General features: G+C 42.7%; 3 protein-coding genes across 8 annotated transcripts in view; 2 read left to right on the top strand and 1 right to left on the bottom strand.

Annotated features, from left to right (window-relative positions):
* GPR89A (G protein-coupled receptor 89A) overlaps nucleotides 1-4,110 on the top strand; it is a 57,863-nt gene extending 53,753 nt beyond the window's left edge. For 2 of the 4 annotated variants that reach the window (XM_027535320.1, XM_027535346.1), the window contains exons 15-16: nucleotides 2,823-2,878; nucleotides 3,930-4,110. In XM_027535320.1, the coding sequence (XP_027391121.1) occupies nucleotides 2,823-2,878; nucleotides 3,930-3,981 (108 nt within the window). In that variant the 3' untranslated portion in view covers nucleotides 3,982-4,110. The other 2 variants (XM_027535342.1, XM_027535330.1) reach the window with 2 other exon arrangements.
* PDZK1 (PDZ domain containing 1) overlaps nucleotides 1-20,382 on the bottom strand; it is a 63,281-nt gene that overhangs the window by 7,248 nt on the left and 35,651 nt on the right. For all 3 annotated transcript variants that reach the window (XM_027535305.1, XM_027535285.1, XM_027535294.1), the window contains exons 2-6: nucleotides 16,285-16,496; nucleotides 15,281-15,527; nucleotides 13,189-13,325; nucleotides 4,108-4,303; nucleotides 1,748-1,944 (exon numbers count right to left, since the gene is read on the bottom strand). In XM_027535305.1, coding sequence (XP_027391106.1) covers nucleotides 1,748-1,944; nucleotides 4,108-4,303; nucleotides 13,189-13,325; nucleotides 15,281-15,527; nucleotides 16,285-16,494 — 987 coding nt within the window. In that variant the 5' untranslated portion in view covers nucleotides 16,495-16,496. The remainder of the gene's footprint in view (nucleotides 1-1,747; nucleotides 1,945-4,107; nucleotides 4,304-13,188; nucleotides 13,326-15,280; nucleotides 15,528-16,284; nucleotides 16,497-20,382) is intronic.
* Nucleotides 5,202-12,510, top strand: LOC113887975 (endogenous retrovirus group K member 13-1 Env polyprotein-like). The gene is made up of 2 exons (XM_027535355.1): nucleotides 5,202-5,366; nucleotides 10,619-12,510. The coding sequence occupies exon 2, from the start codon at nucleotides 11,148-11,150 to the stop codon at nucleotides 12,351-12,353; it is 1,206 nt and encodes a 401-aa protein (XP_027391156.1). The 5' UTR covers nucleotides 5,202-5,366; nucleotides 10,619-11,147; the 3' UTR covers nucleotides 12,354-12,510.

Below are 20,382 nucleotides of genomic sequence, written 5' to 3'. Positions count from 1 at the left end.
ACACTGGCCTAAAGTGAGGTTGCCAGGACTGGACTCATTGTTGATCAACTCATTTAACACTTAATAACCACCCTTTGCCATAGATACACCCACCTTACAATGAAGGAAACATGCACAGGGAGGGTAATTTACCCAAAATCACATTACTGGTAATTTCAGGTATAGTCTGATCAACTCAGAACAGTAATACTATCATCTTCAAAAGCCAAGTGTCAATTAATGTAACCTTAAATTGAGTTTTTTTGGTAGGGGCAGCTACTTAGAGTGTCGTCAAGTTTTCTGCACTTTTTTCTTTAGTCATCAGTTCAGGCCTCATCATTTGAAATTTATACAATTTACTTTTAAGTTAGTTTAGTACTTGAAATATATTCCTGATTAAACTTTAAACTTACTAGTTTTTATTCTTCTATCTTGACTAGATATTTAAATATTAGTCTCTAGTAATTATCCATCAACACATTAAGTCATCTGTATGACTTAAGTATATTAAATATGTTTTCCATGTCTCCAACCACATTTAATAATATGGTAGCTTAGGAACAAACAGCATGCTATTAAACATCTGTTCGTGTTGACATTTGGTCCAGTATCAAGTACTATTAGGTGTGGTTGTTCAACTAGCTAAAAACCCATTAATTTTTCTATCATCCAGTTCACTCTTTAGTCTTCTTTACACAAATGTCTTGAAATATCTATTCAGAATGTGCTGGGAGGGAGTATGGCATAATAAATTAAAACTTGCTTTCAAATACTGACTTCAGTCTTTGCTAAAATGGGTGAGTTTAGCCAATCACTTAGTCTCTCTAAGCTTCAGGTTTTTTTAATCTGAAGGAGGCTAATTCTACCATCCATAATATTCCTCCCTCTATATCATTTATATGCCTTTGGATGCTTCTATTGTATATCACATAGAACAAGTTCATCTTTGTTCATTTTTGTGACCAACACCCCACAAGGCAGATGCTACTTTAGAAGGCCCCTGAATGTCTGCTAAGCTAGAGTGAACCTCAGTTCTTGTGATAAATGTGTTATAAAAAACTTTAAAATATGCAGACAATAGCTATTGTGACTAAGAGATAAAAGGAAATAAGATTAGTTTGACACAGCTTGGTCTTGGTGAATCTATGTTTCTACTCCCTTGCTAAGGGTTTGTAAACTAGTCCCTATGGACTTCCCTGGTGGCTCAGATGGTAAAGCATCTGCTTATAATGCAGGAGACCCATGTTCGATCCCTGGGTGGGGAAGATCCCCTGGAGAAGGAAATGGCACCCCACTCCAGTATTCTTGCCTGGAAAATCCCATGGATGGAGGAGACTGGTGGGCTACAGTCCATGGAGTCGCAAAGAGTTGGACACGACTGAGCAACTTCACTTTCACATTCTTTAGGCTTTTACATGGGATTGATAGAACACATTGGTCTATAGATTAAAATCCAGTCATTCCCTATTTGGGGAAGTTAGGACTATATCTGTTTATTTCCAGGCTATTGTTCATAGATTTTTCACAGGTCACCAAGAGAAATTCTGGAGTTATATTTGCAAATTCTTTCAAAAATCTTACTTCCAAGGACTTAAACCTCATGAACCCATCACATTCTCTTATCTACCAATTTGAGCTTCAGTGCAGCCTTAATGATGATGTTATGCCTCTTCCAGTATGAAGATCAAAGTGGTAACTTAACCAAAGTTTGAGGGCATGAGTGAATGGACCCAACCTTGTCATGAATATGTGACCTTGTATTACTTACCAGTTTATAGATGTTGTCTGTCTCTTTGTCTACCACCAGCAGAGAGGTCTCATCTCCACCCTTTCTAATCATTTCCACCACACTGTCATGATCAAGGGACTCCACAGACTTGCCATTGACAGCAACCACCAGGTCATTGTTCTTCAAGCCAGCCTTTTCTGCTGGACTTTTGGGATCTATGTCCTTGATGATTTGACCTACCCACCCCCCCCCCAAAAAAAAAAATTAAATAGAATTATCCGAAAGATCCCTAGAAAACAAACTGGGGGATTTCTGCTGGGGCCTAAAGCCCTTATAAAATAGGTATAAAAGGCATGCTGAGTACAACTCCTGTCCTTCCCCCTAGGATATCTATACACATCCTATCCACCTCGCTCTTTGGTCAGAACTCATTCCAGGAATAAACCCAGTCATTAATAATGAAAGGGTCTTAAAAGAATGTTATTACTAAAAGTGTTTGGGATTCAGTCTTGACAAAACAGCATGCTAAGCAGTAAGGGTCAGCAAAGTCCCAGGAAGTCAGTGTGCATACTTGAATGCTTATGTAGAAGCGAAGCCATAAAAAAGGGGAGGAGAGGATGGGAAGAATGGTGAACAAAACCAAAGAATTCAGACCCCAGGAAACCCAAGCTAGCCTTTTAGTAGCAGTTGGGCAAATTCAGTTGTGAATGGATTTGTGAGTGCATGCCACACAGATGGGTGTTGAGTCTTCAGGAATTAAACCATCTTCACCAGAAACCTTCAGATCTCTCGCCCTTTTTTTTTTTTGCCCCTCATACAGTTTTAACAAGCTCTAGTTTCACTTTTCCAGCAGTTGCTTGGCATCTCTTGGTCACCTGTTAGTGGGAGCACCATCCTCCTGTCACTGATATGTAGCATGAATCTTCCTCAGCACCCACTCCCTGTGTCTAATCAGCCAAGTCCTTCAGTGCTACCTTAATATTTTTACACATCTCTTCTGGAGCCCTAGTTCCTCTACCTGAAATTCAGTTTGTATTCATTCCTGCCTTGAATTCTTCCTAAACTGCTACCTTACCAGTTGCTCTCCCCTCCTTGTTTGCCTTCTCCAGTACAGACCTGCCTTCAGATTCATCTTGATGCAACATCTGAGCGAGTCCCCAGCGCGACAGTGTGAGTGTGAGCTTTGGAACTAAACAGACCTAATTTTGATTCTAGCTATTTGACCATATAAAAATTGTATCTTCTTCAAGTCCCCAATTTCAGCAATTCTTGTAAAATTATTAGGAGTAATTGAGATGTGTAAAGCCCCCAAGACAATGTAGGCTTAATTTGTCTTCTCTCTTACACTGTTCAAAAAATAACTCCCCACTAACTCTGAAAATAAGTCTAAACTCCTCAACATGCACTAACAGTCCATCATATGTCTCTCCAACTGACCCTTCTAACTTGATTTTCTGTGCTACACTTTAAATGGCAGTCAAACTGAGCCTGTGTCTTCCTGCTTTATTCACACAATCCTATCTTCATGGATTGGACTTACTTGTCCCTACCCCATCAACTTGCCCAAATTCTATTCATACTACAAAGGCAGAGCTCAAGTGCTACCTTTACTTTGAGGCCTCCCAATACCTTTTTAGTGAGAAAAACTTGCTCCAACATTGAATTTCCATAGTATCTTACCTGCCCTGTTTTAAGATGTTTCTCACCATCTACCTTCAGTTATGGACATATGTGTCTTATCTCCTCTAGTAAATAGGGGTCTTCTTGACTGAAGAATTCTTACCACATTCGTTTGATATTCTCAAAGATCCTGAGGATGTTTTTATGCCATATAAGCCAAATTAATGTTTCATAAATTAATGTAAATATATATGATGGAAAGAAAATGGCAACTTCTGGGTGAATAACAGTTTTCATGGCCTGAACCTACATTTTTTTTTTCCTAATGTATTCAGCTTGTGTAGGAGGACCTTAATTCTTATTGAATTACAGGGGATCAGAAAGACTCCTGGTTCTATTCATGTCCCAGATCCCCACCCACACCCCTGCCTCAGATCTAGTGGTGTGTTGGCGCTGTCACACACCGGCTCATTAGAATACTTCCCAACTTTGCGTTCTGTGACAGCATGTTGTAGCTTGAAATCAGACATGGTGGGAGTATTTACACCACAACGAAACAACACATGCAGCAAATTAGGGCTTTTTTTTTTTTCCCCCCCAGAGAGCCAATTTACTGGCATGCTACTGCTCAGATCCAAAATGCCGCCTTATAATTCTGCTATGAAAACCTAAGGATACCCTGTTGGGGGGCTGGGGGGCCTAATGGAACTCTGGAGTCAGACTGGGATGAAGAATTGGGTGGTTACACTGCCAAGTTTTCTGCTCTTCAAGTGCCTTACCTTTCTGTTCTGGGCTTTCCCTCAAGTAGAAACCATAGCCATTGTTTCCCTTCTTCATCTCTACAACACGGGGCTGGCAGGGTAGCAGTTTCAGACTGGCTGTTTCTCTCTTGACTTTTATCTTCTGCTCGCTATGGTGCTTGTCAGTTTCCTTGTCCACAAGCAGGAATGTGACACGGCTTCCAGACTTCTTCACCTGCAACAACACTCACAGGTGAGGACCAACATCAGTCTCCAAGAAAGATGCTGGGAAATAGGAAAGTTTCTGTGTTGAAGCACACAGTCTATAGATTAAACAGGATATACGAGATGTAAGTCCTGAGCTTAAGCTGTAATACTGTTTTGTACCACCTCACTGGTATTTATTTATCTTCCCTTATATAGTTGTTTTTCCCTTTGTTAAGTACGACGTTACCCATACAGATGCTAACTGAACCCAAGTGAAAGCCAGGATTCAGAAAGCCCAGAAAGGTACTTAAGTGAAGACTAGGAAAGGAATACAGTTGGTCAATTTTCAAGGTTCCATATGACCCCAGAGGAAAACCTCTGAGTGTTTTCCATGCATCATGGAAGCATGCTGGGGCGTAAGATTTGGGGTACAACACATCAAATACTCCCCACGTGTAACTCGATATTCATCACCCACACTGGTCATCTTCCAGCTTGTATTAAAACACTTTAGTAACACTGGTTCAGAATGAAATTTATTGCAAGCTGCGGGGAGCTGCCCGTTAGAACGGGGTCCTTTGTCTGAAGGACACAGCTCTGGGAGCTGCCTCAGTCCTTGAGGGTGTTTGCTTGCAAACATAGCTCTCTGTCCCGCCACCCCAGAGATTAGGCGCTTATTTACTGCAGGCACCTGGAGTTCTGTGCAAACTTCTCACACACAGGGAAATGTTATCTGGTGTAAGAAATAATAACAGGGTGCCATTCCCATGCTCTCAAGATTTCTTGTGACTTTTTGTAAGATGTATAGGTCAACCAAGAAAAAATGTCAACTGTCTTGTCTTTCTCACACTTTTCTGTATAAATATAAGATGCTGAATAAAGTTGGTGTCAGACTGCGTCCCTTCGTGGAGACGTGTCTGAACCTCTCGACCCCGTCTTTGTTGTAGTCTCTTGCTTTAGTTTCTTTCTTAGCCCCGCCATGCACGTTCTCGGGACCTGATCGACTTTGCCGGCTGGCACCGGCAGGTGGTGCCCGAAACAGGGACTCAGGAATCGGAGCGCAACGACGGCCACTGCCCGCCAAGATTGAGGTAAGTAAAGAGGAATTCCTAATTAATTAAAGTAAAGGGCAGGGAGGGTGATTGTCAAGAGTAATAAATCATGGGACAAGGCAATAGCCGCCAGTTATTTGTACATATGTTGAAAACTATGTTAAAAGGTAGGGGAATTCATGTAAATAAGTTACAGCTAGAGAAGTTTTTACTTTTTATAGAAGAGGTTTGTCCCTGGTTTCCAGAGGAAAGAACAGTTAGTCTGGAAACTTGGGAAAAGGTAGGAAAACAATTGCAGACATATTATTCCTTACATGGTCCCAGTCGTGTTCCTGTGGATGCTTTTTCTTTGTGGACTCTCATAAGAGACTGTCTGGATCCTGAACATGAGGGACATAAAATTCAGACGGCTCTCAGGGATTCCACAGAACCCGAAGTTGCAGAGCCTTCTGCCCCTCTGCCTGAGCTGCTTTATGCTGTGCCTGAGGGAACAGCTTGTAAGGCTGGAGGGAATGATGATGTGTTAAGCTCTGATGAACAGGAAGAGTTAAATGAACAAGCGGCTCAGTACCATAGAGAGGATATGCCTTGGGAGATGATGGTTAACATGCAATCCCCCTTGGGAAAAGGGGAATTAAAGCATTCAGGGCTTTCTGAAGAACAGCTGGATAATTTAATTCAAAAGATTGTTATAGCAGTAAAAAAGGATGCACAGGGAGACTCCCACTCCAGCCAGCCTGCGCCTCCAGCATATCCTCCCTCGGTTCTTGCTGGACTCGATCCACCTCCGCCTTTCGTGGAACCGCAAGAGCTTATATCTATCCCTGCTTCTTTGCCCGGTGAAAACATAAAAGTTAAAAGTGAGATATTATTATCTCCTCTTCAACAAGCGATTAAGCGAGCTAATGAAGAAGGAGAACATATTCCCGGGTTTTCAGGAATCTATCCAGTATTTGAAAATGCTCAACAACAGAGGTATTATGAGCCGCTGCCCTTTAAGCAACTGAAAGAGTTAAAAATGGCTTGTGCACAATACGGTCCAACTGCGCCGTTTACTCAGGCTATTATAGAGGCTTTAGGAAATCAAAATCTGCCACCTAATGATTGGAAACAGGTTGCTCGGGCTTGTTTATCTGGAGGAGATTATTTACTATGGAAATCTGAGTTTGCTGAGCAGTGTGGGATCACAGCTGATATCAATCGGCGACAGGGACTGAACACCACTTATGAAATGATGGTGGGAGAGGGAGAATATCGAGACACTAATAGTCAATTATTTGCCTGGAGCCTACCCTCAGATTAGTGCTGCGGCTCTACGAGCATGGAAAAAACTTCCAAATTCTGATAAAAAGATTGAAGATTTATCTAAAATTCGACAGGGGCCAGATGAACCATATCAGGATTTTGTTGCCCGCCTGCTTGAGGCAATTGGTAAAATGATAGGGGATGAGCAGGCGGGGATGGTGTTGACTAAACAGCTTGCTTATGAGAATGCCAGTTCGGCTTGTCAAGCTGCCCTGAGACCTTACAGGAAAAAGGGAGGCTTATCTGACTATATACGGATTTGTGCTGATATCGGCCCTTCGTACGTTCAAGACATAACTTTGGCCGCGGCATTACAAGGAAAGACAGTCAAAGAAATACTGTAACAACAACAAAAGCGGGATAAAACTAGTGGTCGGCTTCGAGTCCCTGGCTCTGGCTGCTTTTCTTGTGGCCAGATGGGTCATCAGGCCGCCCACTGCCCGCAGAAGCAGGCCCAGAGACCTGCTCAAACCCCTAACCTTTGTCCTAGGTGTAAAAAAGGTAAACACTGGGCAAAGGATTGCCGTTCTAAAACTGACTTACAGGGAAAGCCACTTCCTCCGGTCTCGGGAAACTGGGTGAGGGGCCAGCCCCAGGCCCCGAAACAATGTTATGGGGCGATGCAAAATCTGACCAAATTGGAGACGCTTCAAGGCCAAAACGCAGAACTGTTACTGAGTTGTTCAGAGCAACTGCAGGGAGTGCAGGATTGGACCTCAGTTCCTCCACCTACACAGTATTAACTCCAGAAATGGGCATGCAGGCTTTGCCAACTGGAATTTTTGGCTCTCTTCCGAAGAACACTATGGGCCTCCTATTGGGGAGAAGCAGTACTACGATGAAAGGTTTATTAGTAGCCCCTGGAGTCATAGACTCTGATTATATGGGTGAAATAAAAATTATGGCCCATTCACCACAGGGCATAACAGTAATACAATCTGGTCAACGTGTTGCTCAATTAATTCTACTTCCTACAATTCCAGTTGGAAAAGCCATTAAGCAAGAACGAGGATCCCAAGGTTTCGGGTCTTCAGACGCTTATTAGATTCAGGCCATTAATAAGCAACGCCCTGAGCTTCTACTGTATATTCAAGAAAAGCCTTTTAAAGGTATTTTGGATACTGGTGCAGATGTTTCCGTCATATCTCAAAAACATTGGCCTGATGAATGGCCTAAGCAGGTTGTAATTTCTACTTTGCAAGGCATTGGGCAATCACATGACCCAGAACAGAGTTCAACCTTTTTAAAATAGAGAGACGAAGAAAGACATGAAGGACATTTTCAACCTTATGTTTTGCCAGGACTGCTGGTTAATCTATGGGGGAGAGATGTTATGATGAATATGGGGGTATATCTTTATAGTCCAGATAAAAAGATTAGTAATCAATTGTTAGACCAAGGCCTTTTACCCCATCAGGGGTTGGGGATAGATTCACAAGGGCCTTTACAACCCCTGATCCCTGCAGTTAAGAATGATAGAAAAGGTATAGGATGTTTTTAGGAGGGGTCATTGATCGTCCTGCAATCCATGCTGATCCGATAAAATGGAAGTGTGACGATCCAGTATGGGTTGATCAGTGGCCCCTATCAATAGAAAAGATCACGGCTGCCAATCAGCTTGTGCAGGAACAGCTTGCTCTCGGACATATTACCCCCTCAAATTCACCTTGGAATTCACCTATTTTTGTCATTAAAAAGAAAACAGGTAAATAGAGGCTATTACAGGATTTACGAAAGGTTAATGAAACGATGGAATTGATGGGCCCCCTTCAGCCGGGGTTGCCTACCCCCATGGCCATTCCAAAAAATACTTACAAAATTATTATTGACTTAAAAGATTGCTTTTATACTATTTCCCTTGCCACTAATGACTGTCAAAGATTTGCTTTTAGTGTCCCTTCTACAAATTATAAAGAACCTATGCAAAGATATCAGTGGTAAGTTTTACCTCAGAGAATGGCTAATAGTCCTACTCTGTCAGAAATTTGTTGCTCAAGCTTTAAAAACCACTAGGTCCTTGTACTCCCAAGTATATATTATTCATTATATGGATGATATTCTTTTGGCATATCAAGATGAGGAGTTGCTATTAACAACATTCGCTTATATGCAAACTGCATTACAGGATTATGGTTTGATTATCACAACAGAAAAGGTGCAACGCTTCTCTCCCCCCCCCCCCATTCTTATTTGGGGTTTTTTCTGGAAAAAGAATGGTTTCGAGCTCAGAAGATAGAGATTCGTAAAGATAATCTGGTCACTTTGAATGTTTTCCAAAAACTGTTAGGAGATATTAATTGGATAAGACCTTACTTGAAGCTAACTACAGGGGAAATAAAGCCTCTTTTTGATATTCTGAAGGGTGATCCTGATCCAACTTCCCCCCGAACTCTGACTCTGGAGAGAAGGCAAGCCTTAGATAAAGTTAAACAGGCCCTGTCTAAACAACAAGCTACTTATTGCAACTATACTCAAGAATGGGGTTTATATATTCTTCCTACTAAACATGCTCCTACAGCAGTCTTATTCCAAAGATTGCCTTTAAGATGGCTTCACTTGCCTGCCTCTCCCTCTCGGGTACTAACCCCCTATTATGATTTGGTTGCTGCCCTAATAGCTCTTGGGCGGTCAGAATCCACTGTATATCTAGGAAGAGACCCACATTTTATATGTGTTCCATTTTCTAAAATTCAGCAGGACTGGCTGTTTCATTTTAGCGACAATTGGGTTATTGCCTTAGCTGGTTTTAGTGGACGGCTTGATAATCATTATCCCTCAGATAAAATTTTGCAATTTGCTCACTATCACCAATTTCTCTTCCTCAAAATCGTTGTTTCTCAGCCCCTTGCCAATGCCCTAACTGTATTTACTGATGGCTCGTCTAATGGAATAGCTAGTTTGATTATACAGGACAATACTACCACCTGGCGTACTAATTATAAGTCTGCTCAAGAAGTAGAACTATTTGCCGTTTTTCAGGCTCTATTACAAATTTCTGCTCCATTTAATTTATATTCTGACAGTCAATATATCATAAGAGCCTTAAACACTATTGAGACTGTTCCATTTATTGGTACCCTGAATTCTACTATCCAAACTCTTTTTCATGATATACAACATTTAATTTGTTCCAGAATTAATAAATGCTATTTTGGTCATATTCGTGCTCACTCTGGGCTTCCTGGACCTTTGGCACAAGGCAATGCTTTGGCTGATGAAGCTACACGTATGATATTTCCTTCATTGGAACAAATGGCAAAAACTTCCCACAGCTTACACCATCAAAACAGTAATAGCTTAAGACTTCAATTTGGCATTACTCGAGAAGCTGCCAGACAGATTGTTAAGCAATGTCAAACATGTCCTCAATTTTTTAGCGTCCCCCATTATGGAGTTAATCCTCGAAAATTGTTGCCAAACGATATATGGCAAATAGATGTTACCCATATTCCTGAATTTGGTAAACAAAAATTTGTTCATGTTACTATTGACACCTTCTCCGGCTTTTTACATGCCTCTCTACAATCCGGAGAAGCTAGCATTGTATAGCTCATTGCATTAAATGTTTTGCTGTTATGGGAACACCTGAGACCATAAAAACAGACAATGGTCCAGGATACACTGGAAAAAATTTTCAATTATTTTGTACACAATTGTCTATTTCACATAAAACAGGTATCCCTTATAATCCTCAAGCTCAAGGAATTATTGAACGGGCACATCAAACGCTCAAACATCAATTGCAAAAACTAAAGAAGGGGGAATTGTATCCCAATACCCCCTCCAACTCTCTAAACCATGCTTTATTTGTTCTAAATTTTTTACAATTGGATATAAGTGGCCATTCAGCAGCACAGCGATTTTGGAACTTTGATGCACAAACAATAAGACCTAAAGTCTTTTGGAAAGACCCACTTGTGGGAAAATGGTATGGACCAGATCCTGTACTAATTTGGGGACGAGGGCATGTTTGTGTTTTCCCACAGGATGCCGAAGCGCCACGCCGGCTGCCGGAAAGGTTGGTACGCACGCCGGAGACGATCTCTAGCAAACCAGATGAGGAGATTGACGATTCAAGAGCATGATGAATTACCATCTCGGCAACAACTTCAGACATTGATGCGAGAGGCACAGAATAGTGTTGCTGTGCAGGGCGATCCGATATCGCCTTTAAGCTTCCTGATAACCTTATTATTTATCTTAAATCAGATTAATACTGCACATTCTGAAGAATATTCAAGTGCTTACTGGGCTTATTTTCCCAACCCTCCCCTTCTCCAACCGGTGGGCTAGGAGGGTCGGTCTATTCCCATATACACTAATGATACTGTGGCTTTGGGTGGTTTTTCAGATAAACATATTATTCCTAATCAAGTTAATTTCTCTTATCATGGAGTGTTTGATCGCTTACCTATTTGTCTGTCTAGATATTTTAATTCAACAGGATGTCTTTTTGTTGGGGAGTCAGGATATGCTGATTATGACAATGGTTGTAGCCTGTATATTCCTGGAGTAATGAAAGAGTCTGGAATTCCTCAACGTCGTAATGGAACTGGTCCTTTAGATATCCCTTTCTGCGACTTTGGAACAAGGGGAAGAGTCACTGCTGCACCATGGAAACTGTGTCGAGATGGAATTGCTACGGTTTATAACATATTTGGGACAAATGAGTCATTGTGGGACTGGTCTCCAGACTCGGCCCGAAACCCCGGAGCTCAGGATAATAGGAAATTTGCATCCCGTATTTGGAACTTGGGCGGCTCTAAAGTGTTCCAAACAGAAATCTGGAAACTAGCGGCCGCCCTTGGATGTGAGGGTTCCTACCTTCAGGTGGGATCGAAAGTGAGACACGGTTATTTGTGGAATCTCACCATGAGATACCCTCGTGCATGTGTGCCTCACCCTTATGCTTTACTAGTAGGATCTGTAAATATACAACCTGGGTTACGAAATTATAATGTAACTTGTAACAATTGTACTTTGACTAACTGTATTAGGGGAATTACTAATCAAACTAGGGTTCTAGTCTTAAGACAGCCTGCTTTTGTTATGGTTCCTGTAAAGATTAATGGGTCTTGGTATGATGAAAGGGGACTTGAACTTTGGAGAGAAGTAGAGGGTGCTTTAATGCTCTATCGCAGGGGAATAGGGTTAATAATTCTGGGATTTGTAGCTTTGGTAACTCTTACTGCTTCCTCGATTACTGCAGCCCTGTCCTTGGCACAATCAGTGCAAACTGCAACTTTTGTTAATAATCTGGCACAAAATGCATCCGTTGCCCTGGGGACTCAAGAAGATATTGACAAAAAGCTAGAGGATCGATTGAATGGCCTTTATGATGTTGTAAAATTTTTAGGTGAAGAGGTTCAAAGTATAAAGTTGAGATTACGAGTACAATGTCATGCTGATTTTCAATGGATCTGTGTTACTCCCAAAAAATATAATGGTACTATAACTGCTTGGGATAAGGTGAAAGCTCATTTAGAAGGTATTTGGCATAATGAAAATATTTCCTTAGATTTGCTGCATCTACATCAGGAAATAATGAACATTGAAAATGCACCCAGACTTGATTTGGATGTTGCAAAAAGAGCTGAGTCTTTTGTTAAAGAACTTTTTCGACATGTACCTACTGTCAATAGTATTTGGTACTTGGGAGCAGCCATAGGAGGACTATTCTTAATAATTTTAACTTTTATTTCTTGCACCTTGTATAATTAAAAAACTGATTGATGATCTATGGATGATAAAGGCTTCCATCTATGGAAATGGTCTGCGGTTAAAGGAACATAAGCGTGCGCCTATATAAAAAGAAAGGGGGAGCTGCCCGTGAGAACGGGGTCCTTTGTCCGAAGGACACAGCTCTGGGAGCTGCCTCGGTCCTTGAGGGTTTGCTTGCAAACATAGCTCTCTGTCCCGCCACCCCCAGAGATTAGGCGCTTATTTACTGCAGGCACCTGGAGTTCTGTGCAAACTTCTCACACACAGGGAAATGTTATCTGGTGTAAGAAATAATAACAGGGTGCCATTCCCATGCTCTCAAGATTTCTTGTGACTTTTTGTAAGATGTATAGGTCAACCAAGAAAAAATGTCAACTGGCTTTTCTGTATAAATATAAGATGCTGAATAAAGTTGGTGTCAGACTGCGTCCCTTCGTGGAGACGTGTCTGAACCTCTCGACCCCATCTTTGTTGTAGTCTCTTGCTTTAGTTTCTTTCTTAGCCCCGCCGTGCACGTTCTCGGGACCTGATCGACTTTGCTGGCTGGCACCGGCAGCAAGCTTAGAGAGTGATTCCAGTAAATTATACATAAGATCCAGAAGATAATGGTTCTTTAGAACACTTTTCTTCAAGACAACATGAAACTAGCAAAGGCCTCATTCCAAAACCCTATGTTAACACTGCTTACACCACTAATGAGTCTGCTCTTAATACAAAGGTTTAGCTTCCCATGATCATAGTCTTCCCATCATAAACTACCATTCCTGTCTTCCTGTCACTTCCAGTGAGAGCAGAGTGAAAGTTAAAGGCGAGAAAGTGCTCCTTTGGGATATACCTTTTCAACCACCTCCTCGTGGCTGGCATCCTCTACATTCTCTCCATTCACTTCAATCAAGTGGTCATCAGCCAGCACTCCAGCTTTCATAGCCACACCTTGAGGTTTTATATCTGTCATGTACACTCCATTTTTACCTGAAAGAGAGTAGGGGGTAGACAAGCGTCACAGCTCCATTACACTGAAAGTCTAACAGCAAAGGGTTTTCTCCCAATAATATAAAACTAGAACTTCGCCTTTTAGGGCTAACTCAAATAGACTTTGATACAGAATGACAATTAGAGCTCATAGCACAAACTTGACACAGCCATTACTCAGTTGGTTTTTATTGATTTGAATAGGATTTCTGAGCCCAAATAAGTACAAAGAAGGAATCTCAAGTGGCACTGGCCTCTTGAACCAGAAAGTAGCGAATTGTGTCCACTCTGCATTGCTGTGTCCTACTCCCTTTCCTTTGTATTTGTGGAATTAGACGGCATCTGCTCTGTTCTGTCCTCTTTAAAACTATCACCAACTACCACATCCCAGTGGACTAAATAAATCTCACTGATGCAGGCTAAAGAAAACAGGCACAGGAAGAGAGGAAAGCACGCACGCATACGGTCAGTCTGGATTAGCAGGTGGGATGATTTAGGTGCTTCTTAAAGAAATGCTGTCGGTTCTTTCAAGATACTAATATTTCAGCCTAGGCAAAGAGTACCTTCATTATGACTATATAAACCATTTGTAAAGAATAATAATAATTTAAACTCTGCTTTCTTAAATACTTGGCATTTCTCCTGTTACCTCTTTATATGTTTGTCATGAAGAAAACATTTTCTTCATAAAGCTAATTTAAAACTTTCACTACAGACATTACACAAAGGCCAAACGAATTGAGTCTGAACTGCAATTTCTTTTTTCTTTCTTTTTTTCTTTTTTTTACCATATTACTGATAATAAACCTCTGAGGGATGCCAAGCTTCCTTTGACCACCTATATCACTGTGTTTTAACAGCTGACAAACTCAAGAGATATCTCTTATAGCTATTTTATTTCTCTTGCTAACAGGTTAAATAAGCCTTAGAAGCCATGTTTAGTATTGGGCTGCTCTTTCCAAGCCAAGCCTTAGTTGCTCAGTCGTGTCCGACTCTGCAACCCCATGGACTATATATAGCCCACCAGGCTCCTCTGTCCATGGAATTCTCTAGGCAAGAATACCAGAGTGGGTTCCCATTTCCTTCTCCAGGGGATCTTCCCGACCCAGGGATCGAACATGCATCTCTTACATCTCCTGCACTGGCAGGGAGGTTCTTTACCAATAGAGCCACCTAGGAAGCTCTTTATCAGTTAAGCAAATTATAACCCACCACCAGTGCCTCTCTAGTACAGAAAGAACAGGGAAGGAGCAACATTAGAGGTGGAACCAAAACCCTAACTCAGCTACGATTCCAACCTGAATCCCAGTGAAACCAAGAAAACCACAGGCAACTGTTCATGAGTCAGCCAGCAACTCTGAAATTCTAGGAACAGAACTTCTAGTACTTTCTGATGGTTGGGGTTTCTCAAATCACTGTACCTCTCAGCTAGAGGTCAGGGAGACATCTCAGAGCATAGCCACAGCTGAGGGTACTATCTTGATGCCACAGGAGGGTGGGGATCTTGGCTGTGCCTGCGGCAACTCTAACAGCAGCTGATACATAAATAGGTGCTCAAGGACTTTTTGAATAAGTGACCACCTGGACACTCAGAGATGAAACGAGATATCATTCTAATTCAAAAGTAGCTCATGGAGAACCTCCTTTTTCTTGCCTCTTATTCTCCATTCTCTCCTCCATCTTTACCCCCAAAGAAGCGTCAACCCTCTAACCCTCTGGCCTTGAGGACTCAGCTTAACAAACACAGAGAGACAGGAGCCCCCAGTGTCCCTCCACAGTGCTGTTGTCCAACATCCTGATCCCTCTTTGCACAGCTGTACAAAGGAAGGACCAAGGGGAGAGAGGCTGCTGTTGAATCTCCATAGCAATTGACAAGTTAGTCAGCGAAGTCATTAACAGATACCAATCTCTCTCTTCCAGAAGGTTGCTTGTCCCCACCCCACCTTCAAGCTCACCTTGGACAGTTTTCAGAGAGAAGCCATAGCTACCCCCCTCCTTCACTAGGTAGCAGAGCCGTGGCTGCATCCACATCTGTGCTCCTCCGTTCATCACAGAGGGCGCCTTCTTATCATTCAAACTCGGCTCCTGACTTTGACCCAACGCTTTCAAGTCTACTTGCTTTTTCATGGCTTTCTCGTAGGAATCCCCATCCAGAACTAGTAAAGTCACTGAATTCCCACTCTTTCTGACCAGATCCACAACCTAAGAGGAAGAAAGAAAAAGATTAACTTTCACTAATTACCCTCTATCAACCACTGGGGTTGCGGGTGAGAGAGCAGTGCTCACCATCTGACTCTGGAGATTCTATCATCTGACCCCTGACATCCAAGTAGTCAGCAGATCATCCCCCAGCCATCTCCACATGGGCTCCACCAAGATCCAGGGACAAATTGGGCTGGGCCTTTAGCACCACCAGACTCTAGAGTGCAGCCCAAGCCCATCCCAGGGAACTTTTACTAGGACCGGTCTTCCCCGGGATGAATACTGCCCTGAAGCACAGCAGGTCCTCCTGAGTCTATGGAGACAGCATAGTACAGTGAAAGGAGCACCCACTTAGAGGCAGATAGAATCGGGGTGAGGTCAGACACTCCCATATGTTCACTGTGTGAACACATTAGCAAGCTAAGGTGTCTGAGCTTCCACTTCCTCAACTGTGAAATGGTACCTCATGGGTTGTGCCAATGATTTAACAAAATAATGAATATGAAATTGCCTAGTATAGTCCCCTTCACATAGCAAATATGCAATGCACATTAGACCTGACACTATTCAAACCTAGGAATAACTTTTACAGTTCTTGGTTAATCATAGGAGAGTTGATTAGCTGGCAGAGGATAGGTGTAAAGGTGTCCTGCCCTACCAGTGGCATCCAGGAAAGCTCCACTAACACCCAGAACTAAAATCATCAGAGATATAGGGGCTAAAGAGATCCTCGAAGAACTCCAAATGTCCCACTTACCTGCATATGCTCTTCCTTGTCCACGAAGACACCATTGATCCTAAGAACTCTGTCTCCATCCTGGAGACCCGCCTTCTCTGCTGGGCTACCCTTCTCAATCACCCGGACCAGGTGGCCGTCAGTGTCCTTCTCAATTCGCAGGAAGAAGCCATAGCTATTCCCTTCCTGTTTGGTTAGCTTACATTCTCGGGGGTTGAAGGTGGAGGCCATTTCTGTGATGAAAACCGAATAGGTAAATCCTTGAGAAAGAGTCTAACTGGGGTGAGAAATCTGTACTCCATCTCCTATACATCTTTTCTTCTAATCACACCACTCCCAGCTGTTCAGGAAGCAACATTTGGGGTATGGGAGGTCACCTTCCAGGACTTGCTAGTGATTTCCAAATCTATTTCTCCCCAAAGATGACCTTTCACTTGAGTTTCAGACCCATGTATTCAGCTAGGTACTGGACACAGATGCTTCAATTTCAGTAGTTCCAAAACCAAATTCCCTTTTGTCCTGTGACCAAAAGAAATTAGTTCCAAATATATTACCTAAAATTTTTAAGAAAATCCAAGTCCACCTTCATTTAAATATCCGAAGAGCTTGCCAAGTTCAAGGCACTGGAGATAAATCTGTGGACAAGACAGATCTATACTTTTCCTCTTGTGTCAGGGAGAACATGTTTTTACAGAACCATGTGGTGAATGATCTACTAGGGGAGAACAGAGTGACAAGGGAGAATATAACAGAGTCTTGGGAGCAAGGAATGGGGTGGGAAGAATAAAGTACTGCTTCCTAGAGAAATGACTTTTCCAAGACCTGAAGAATTAGTCAGAGTGATGAGATGGGACAAGATAAGGAAGACCTCAAGCAATTAAAAATCAGAGAAGCCAGACCTTAGAGCTGACACATTGGAAACAGAAAAGTTGGTTTCCAGGACCATGAGGTTCTAGTCAGAGAGGAATAGGCATTCCCCCACAGAGAGAGGGCTCCCGCTGCCAGGTCAGGTTTATCCCTCCTGAAGCCCCTTACTTTTCCACCCATCCTGCTACTTCTTTCACCCGTGTAGGATCGAGGTCCTGGGCCACAGGATGAGGAAAGGAAAAGTGTAAAAGCTTGGAGCCCCGTCACCCAGTCATTAAGTGTAAGATTCCTGCCAGGCGCAGGAAGCTATATTCACTATCCTGTGATAAACCATAAAGGAAAAGAATATGAAAAATATGTATATGTGAATCACTTTGCTGTCAGCAGAAATGAACACAACGTTGTATATCAACTATACATCAATAAAATTTAAAAACAAAATTTCCTTCCAGGGTTTCCCAACCCCTCCTGGTGGAAGCAATTTTTTTCCCATAGGAGATTGAGAACAGAGGCCAGAACTGCTGGTGTGTGTAAAGCAGAGGCTAGACTCTGCTGGGTCAACTGCCTGCTGGGCAAACCCTGATGTTCCCCTCATCACAGCTCCTCACCAGTAACTCAGAATAAACCATCCGTCTCTCCTGAAGGACAGGAGCAGAAGACTGCACAGGGCATGGGATGGGGGAGGTGGGGGGTGAAGGAGAGACAACAAAGTGCTCCAGGCTCCTAGAAGCCACGCATGGCATTTCCAGATGGCCATCTCTGACCTCCGAGCCCGCAGAGACACACAGTACACGCGCAGCAGAAAGCCTCCCATGGCCTGACCCCTTGGCTACCTCACTTGGTCTCTGCAGAGTCTGGCAGACAAGCCACCAGGGGCGTGGATGACTAAGCAGCCAAGGAAACAAGAAACAGTGTTTCAAGTAATGTTTTACAAGGGCCCAACAAGAATGTAAGGCCGAGCTCACCCCACTGAGGACCAAGGGCAGAAAAAAGTGAAGACACAATCACCAAGGTTGCCACCCACACTTGGGAGAGTGTTGGCTGCTCTACTGTATCAGGACCAGCCACCAGGAAGATGCTGCTTTGGGAGGAAACCGGGGAAGTAGGGAGTTAGGGGAGAAGAGGACAGCACCAGAGTGGGGCTTCTCACACACAGGCATCTGTGTGTGGTCCCTCTGACTCTGACTTTTGGCTTCTCTTTCTGCTGATCATCTATCCCACAAGCATCGATTCCATTTTCCAACTTGAATCCACATCTATGTCCAAACTTACTCCTAGATTCCTATCAGCTCTCAATTTCATAGGCCTGCAAACTCTTGAAGGAAAAGAAAGAAAATCCCTCTGAAATTTGGAGGTAATTATAGAGAATCTTCATCCAAATCTTAGAAAATTCTAAATATGTCCTTATAATTATTCAAAATAAAGACTATTAGATGAGATGTTTTCATCAAGAGATGAGGCTGTTTGTGATCAACATATGAATGTTCATTTCTAAAGTTGATTGTTTAAACAATAAATGCTGGAGAGGGTGTGGAGAAAAGGGAACCCTCTTACACTGTTAGTGGGAATGCAAACTAGTACAGCCACTATGGAGAACAGTGTGGAGATTCCTTTAAAAACTGGAAATAGACACCATACGACCCAGCAATCCCACTGCTGGGTGTACACACTGAGGAAACCAGAATTGTAAGAGACACGTGTACCCCCAATGTTCATCACAGCACTGTTTACAATAGCCAGGACATGGAAGCAACCTAGATGTCCATCAGCAGACAAATGTATAAGAATGCTGTGGTACATATACACAATGGAATATTACTCAGCTATTAAAAAGAATGCATTTGATTCCATTCTAATGAGGTGGATGAAACTGGAGCCTATTATACAGAGTGAAGTTGGAAAGAAAAACACCAATACAGTATATTAACACATATATATGGAATTTAGAAAGATGGTAACGATGACCCTATATGAGAGACAGCAAAAGAGACACAGATGTAAAGAACAGACTTCTGGACTCTGTGGGAGAAGGCGAGGGTGGGATGATTTGAGAGAATGGCATTGAAACATGTATATTATCATATGTGAAACAGATCGCCAGTCCAGGTTTGATGCATGAGACAGGGTGCTCAGGGCTGGTGCACTGGGATGACCCTGAGGGATGGGATGGGGAGGGAGGTGAGGCGGGGGTTCAGGATGGGGAACACATGTACACCCATGGCTGATTCATGTCAATGTATGGCAAAACCCACTACAATATTGTAAAGTAATTAGCCTCCAATTAAATTAATTTTTAAAAAGCAATTAAGTTGTTGTTTAGTCATTAAGTCATGTCCAACTCTTTGCAACCCCCGGACTGTAGCCCACCAGGCTCCCCTGTCCATGGGATTTCCCAAGCAAGAATACTGGAGTGGGTTGCCTTTTCCTTCTCCAGGGGATCTTCCCAACCCAGGGATTGAACCAGAGTCTCCTGCATCACAGGCAGATTCTTTACCAGTAAGCCACCAGGGAAGCCACACATTTCTAAGGTACCCACCCCTAAAATTCAACCATCTCACACTCTGCAGTGGCAACCACAGGATCCTACTCTCTCAAGGATGGAAAGTGAAACCTCCTTGATAGCAGGACAGTCTAGTGTTTGGGGAGAGGAGAAAAGCAAAGCTTTCCTGTATCGCAATAGAGACCTGAAAGTTTGAAATAAAAGGAGACACAAATGCGTTTCTGGGCAAAATCTCAAGTTGTTTTGTTTGTTTGTTTCAAGTTTCAAACAGTCAGAGAGTAATTACTCTGATTTGCACTTATGTCTTTGAAGGGTCAGGTGTTCAAGATCAGAGTTTCTTTTCAACATCTATGGTTGAAGCCCAGAGAATTGGAGCCAGTTCACAATGATAAAAATGCTGATAGAAACGCTACCACATTGATGGGGAAACAGCCACTGCTCCAAGCCCCGGTTACACCCTTCCACCCTGTTTGCCCTCCCACAATTCAACCACTAAAGGATTAATGCTGGTGCCCACCTCAAACTGATGAAATATTTAACACTTTCAACTGTATCAATGCAGAAAGCCAATCAAAACCTCCAAAGCCTGGACTAACATAGAGCCCTGAAACTATTTGTCTCCTTTGCCATCTTGTGGAGATGGTTCAGCAGGAGTCAAGAGGACTGGGCTCTGGTACAGATCCAGTCCTGGTGGGTCCGGTCCACACCCTGGTGTTACACTGGCCCCTAAGGCAGGGCCGGGATCTGTCACT

Source organism: Bos indicus x Bos taurus, chromosome 3, assembly GCF_003369695.1.
Source record: "Bos indicus x Bos taurus breed Angus x Brahman F1 hybrid chromosome 3, Bos_hybrid_MaternalHap_v2.0, whole genome shotgun sequence".
Lineage (NCBI taxonomy): Eukaryota > Metazoa > Chordata > Mammalia > Artiodactyla > Bovidae > Bos > Bos indicus x Bos taurus.
Note: the sequence above shows the minus strand (reverse complement) of the source record. Positions and strands in the feature narration are given on the sequence as shown.

Coding starts and splice junctions, on each gene's coding strand:
- LOC113887975 (XM_027535355.1), top strand. CDS start 11,148: ATGAAAGAGTCTGGAATTCCTCAACGTCGTAATGGAACTGGTCCTTTA.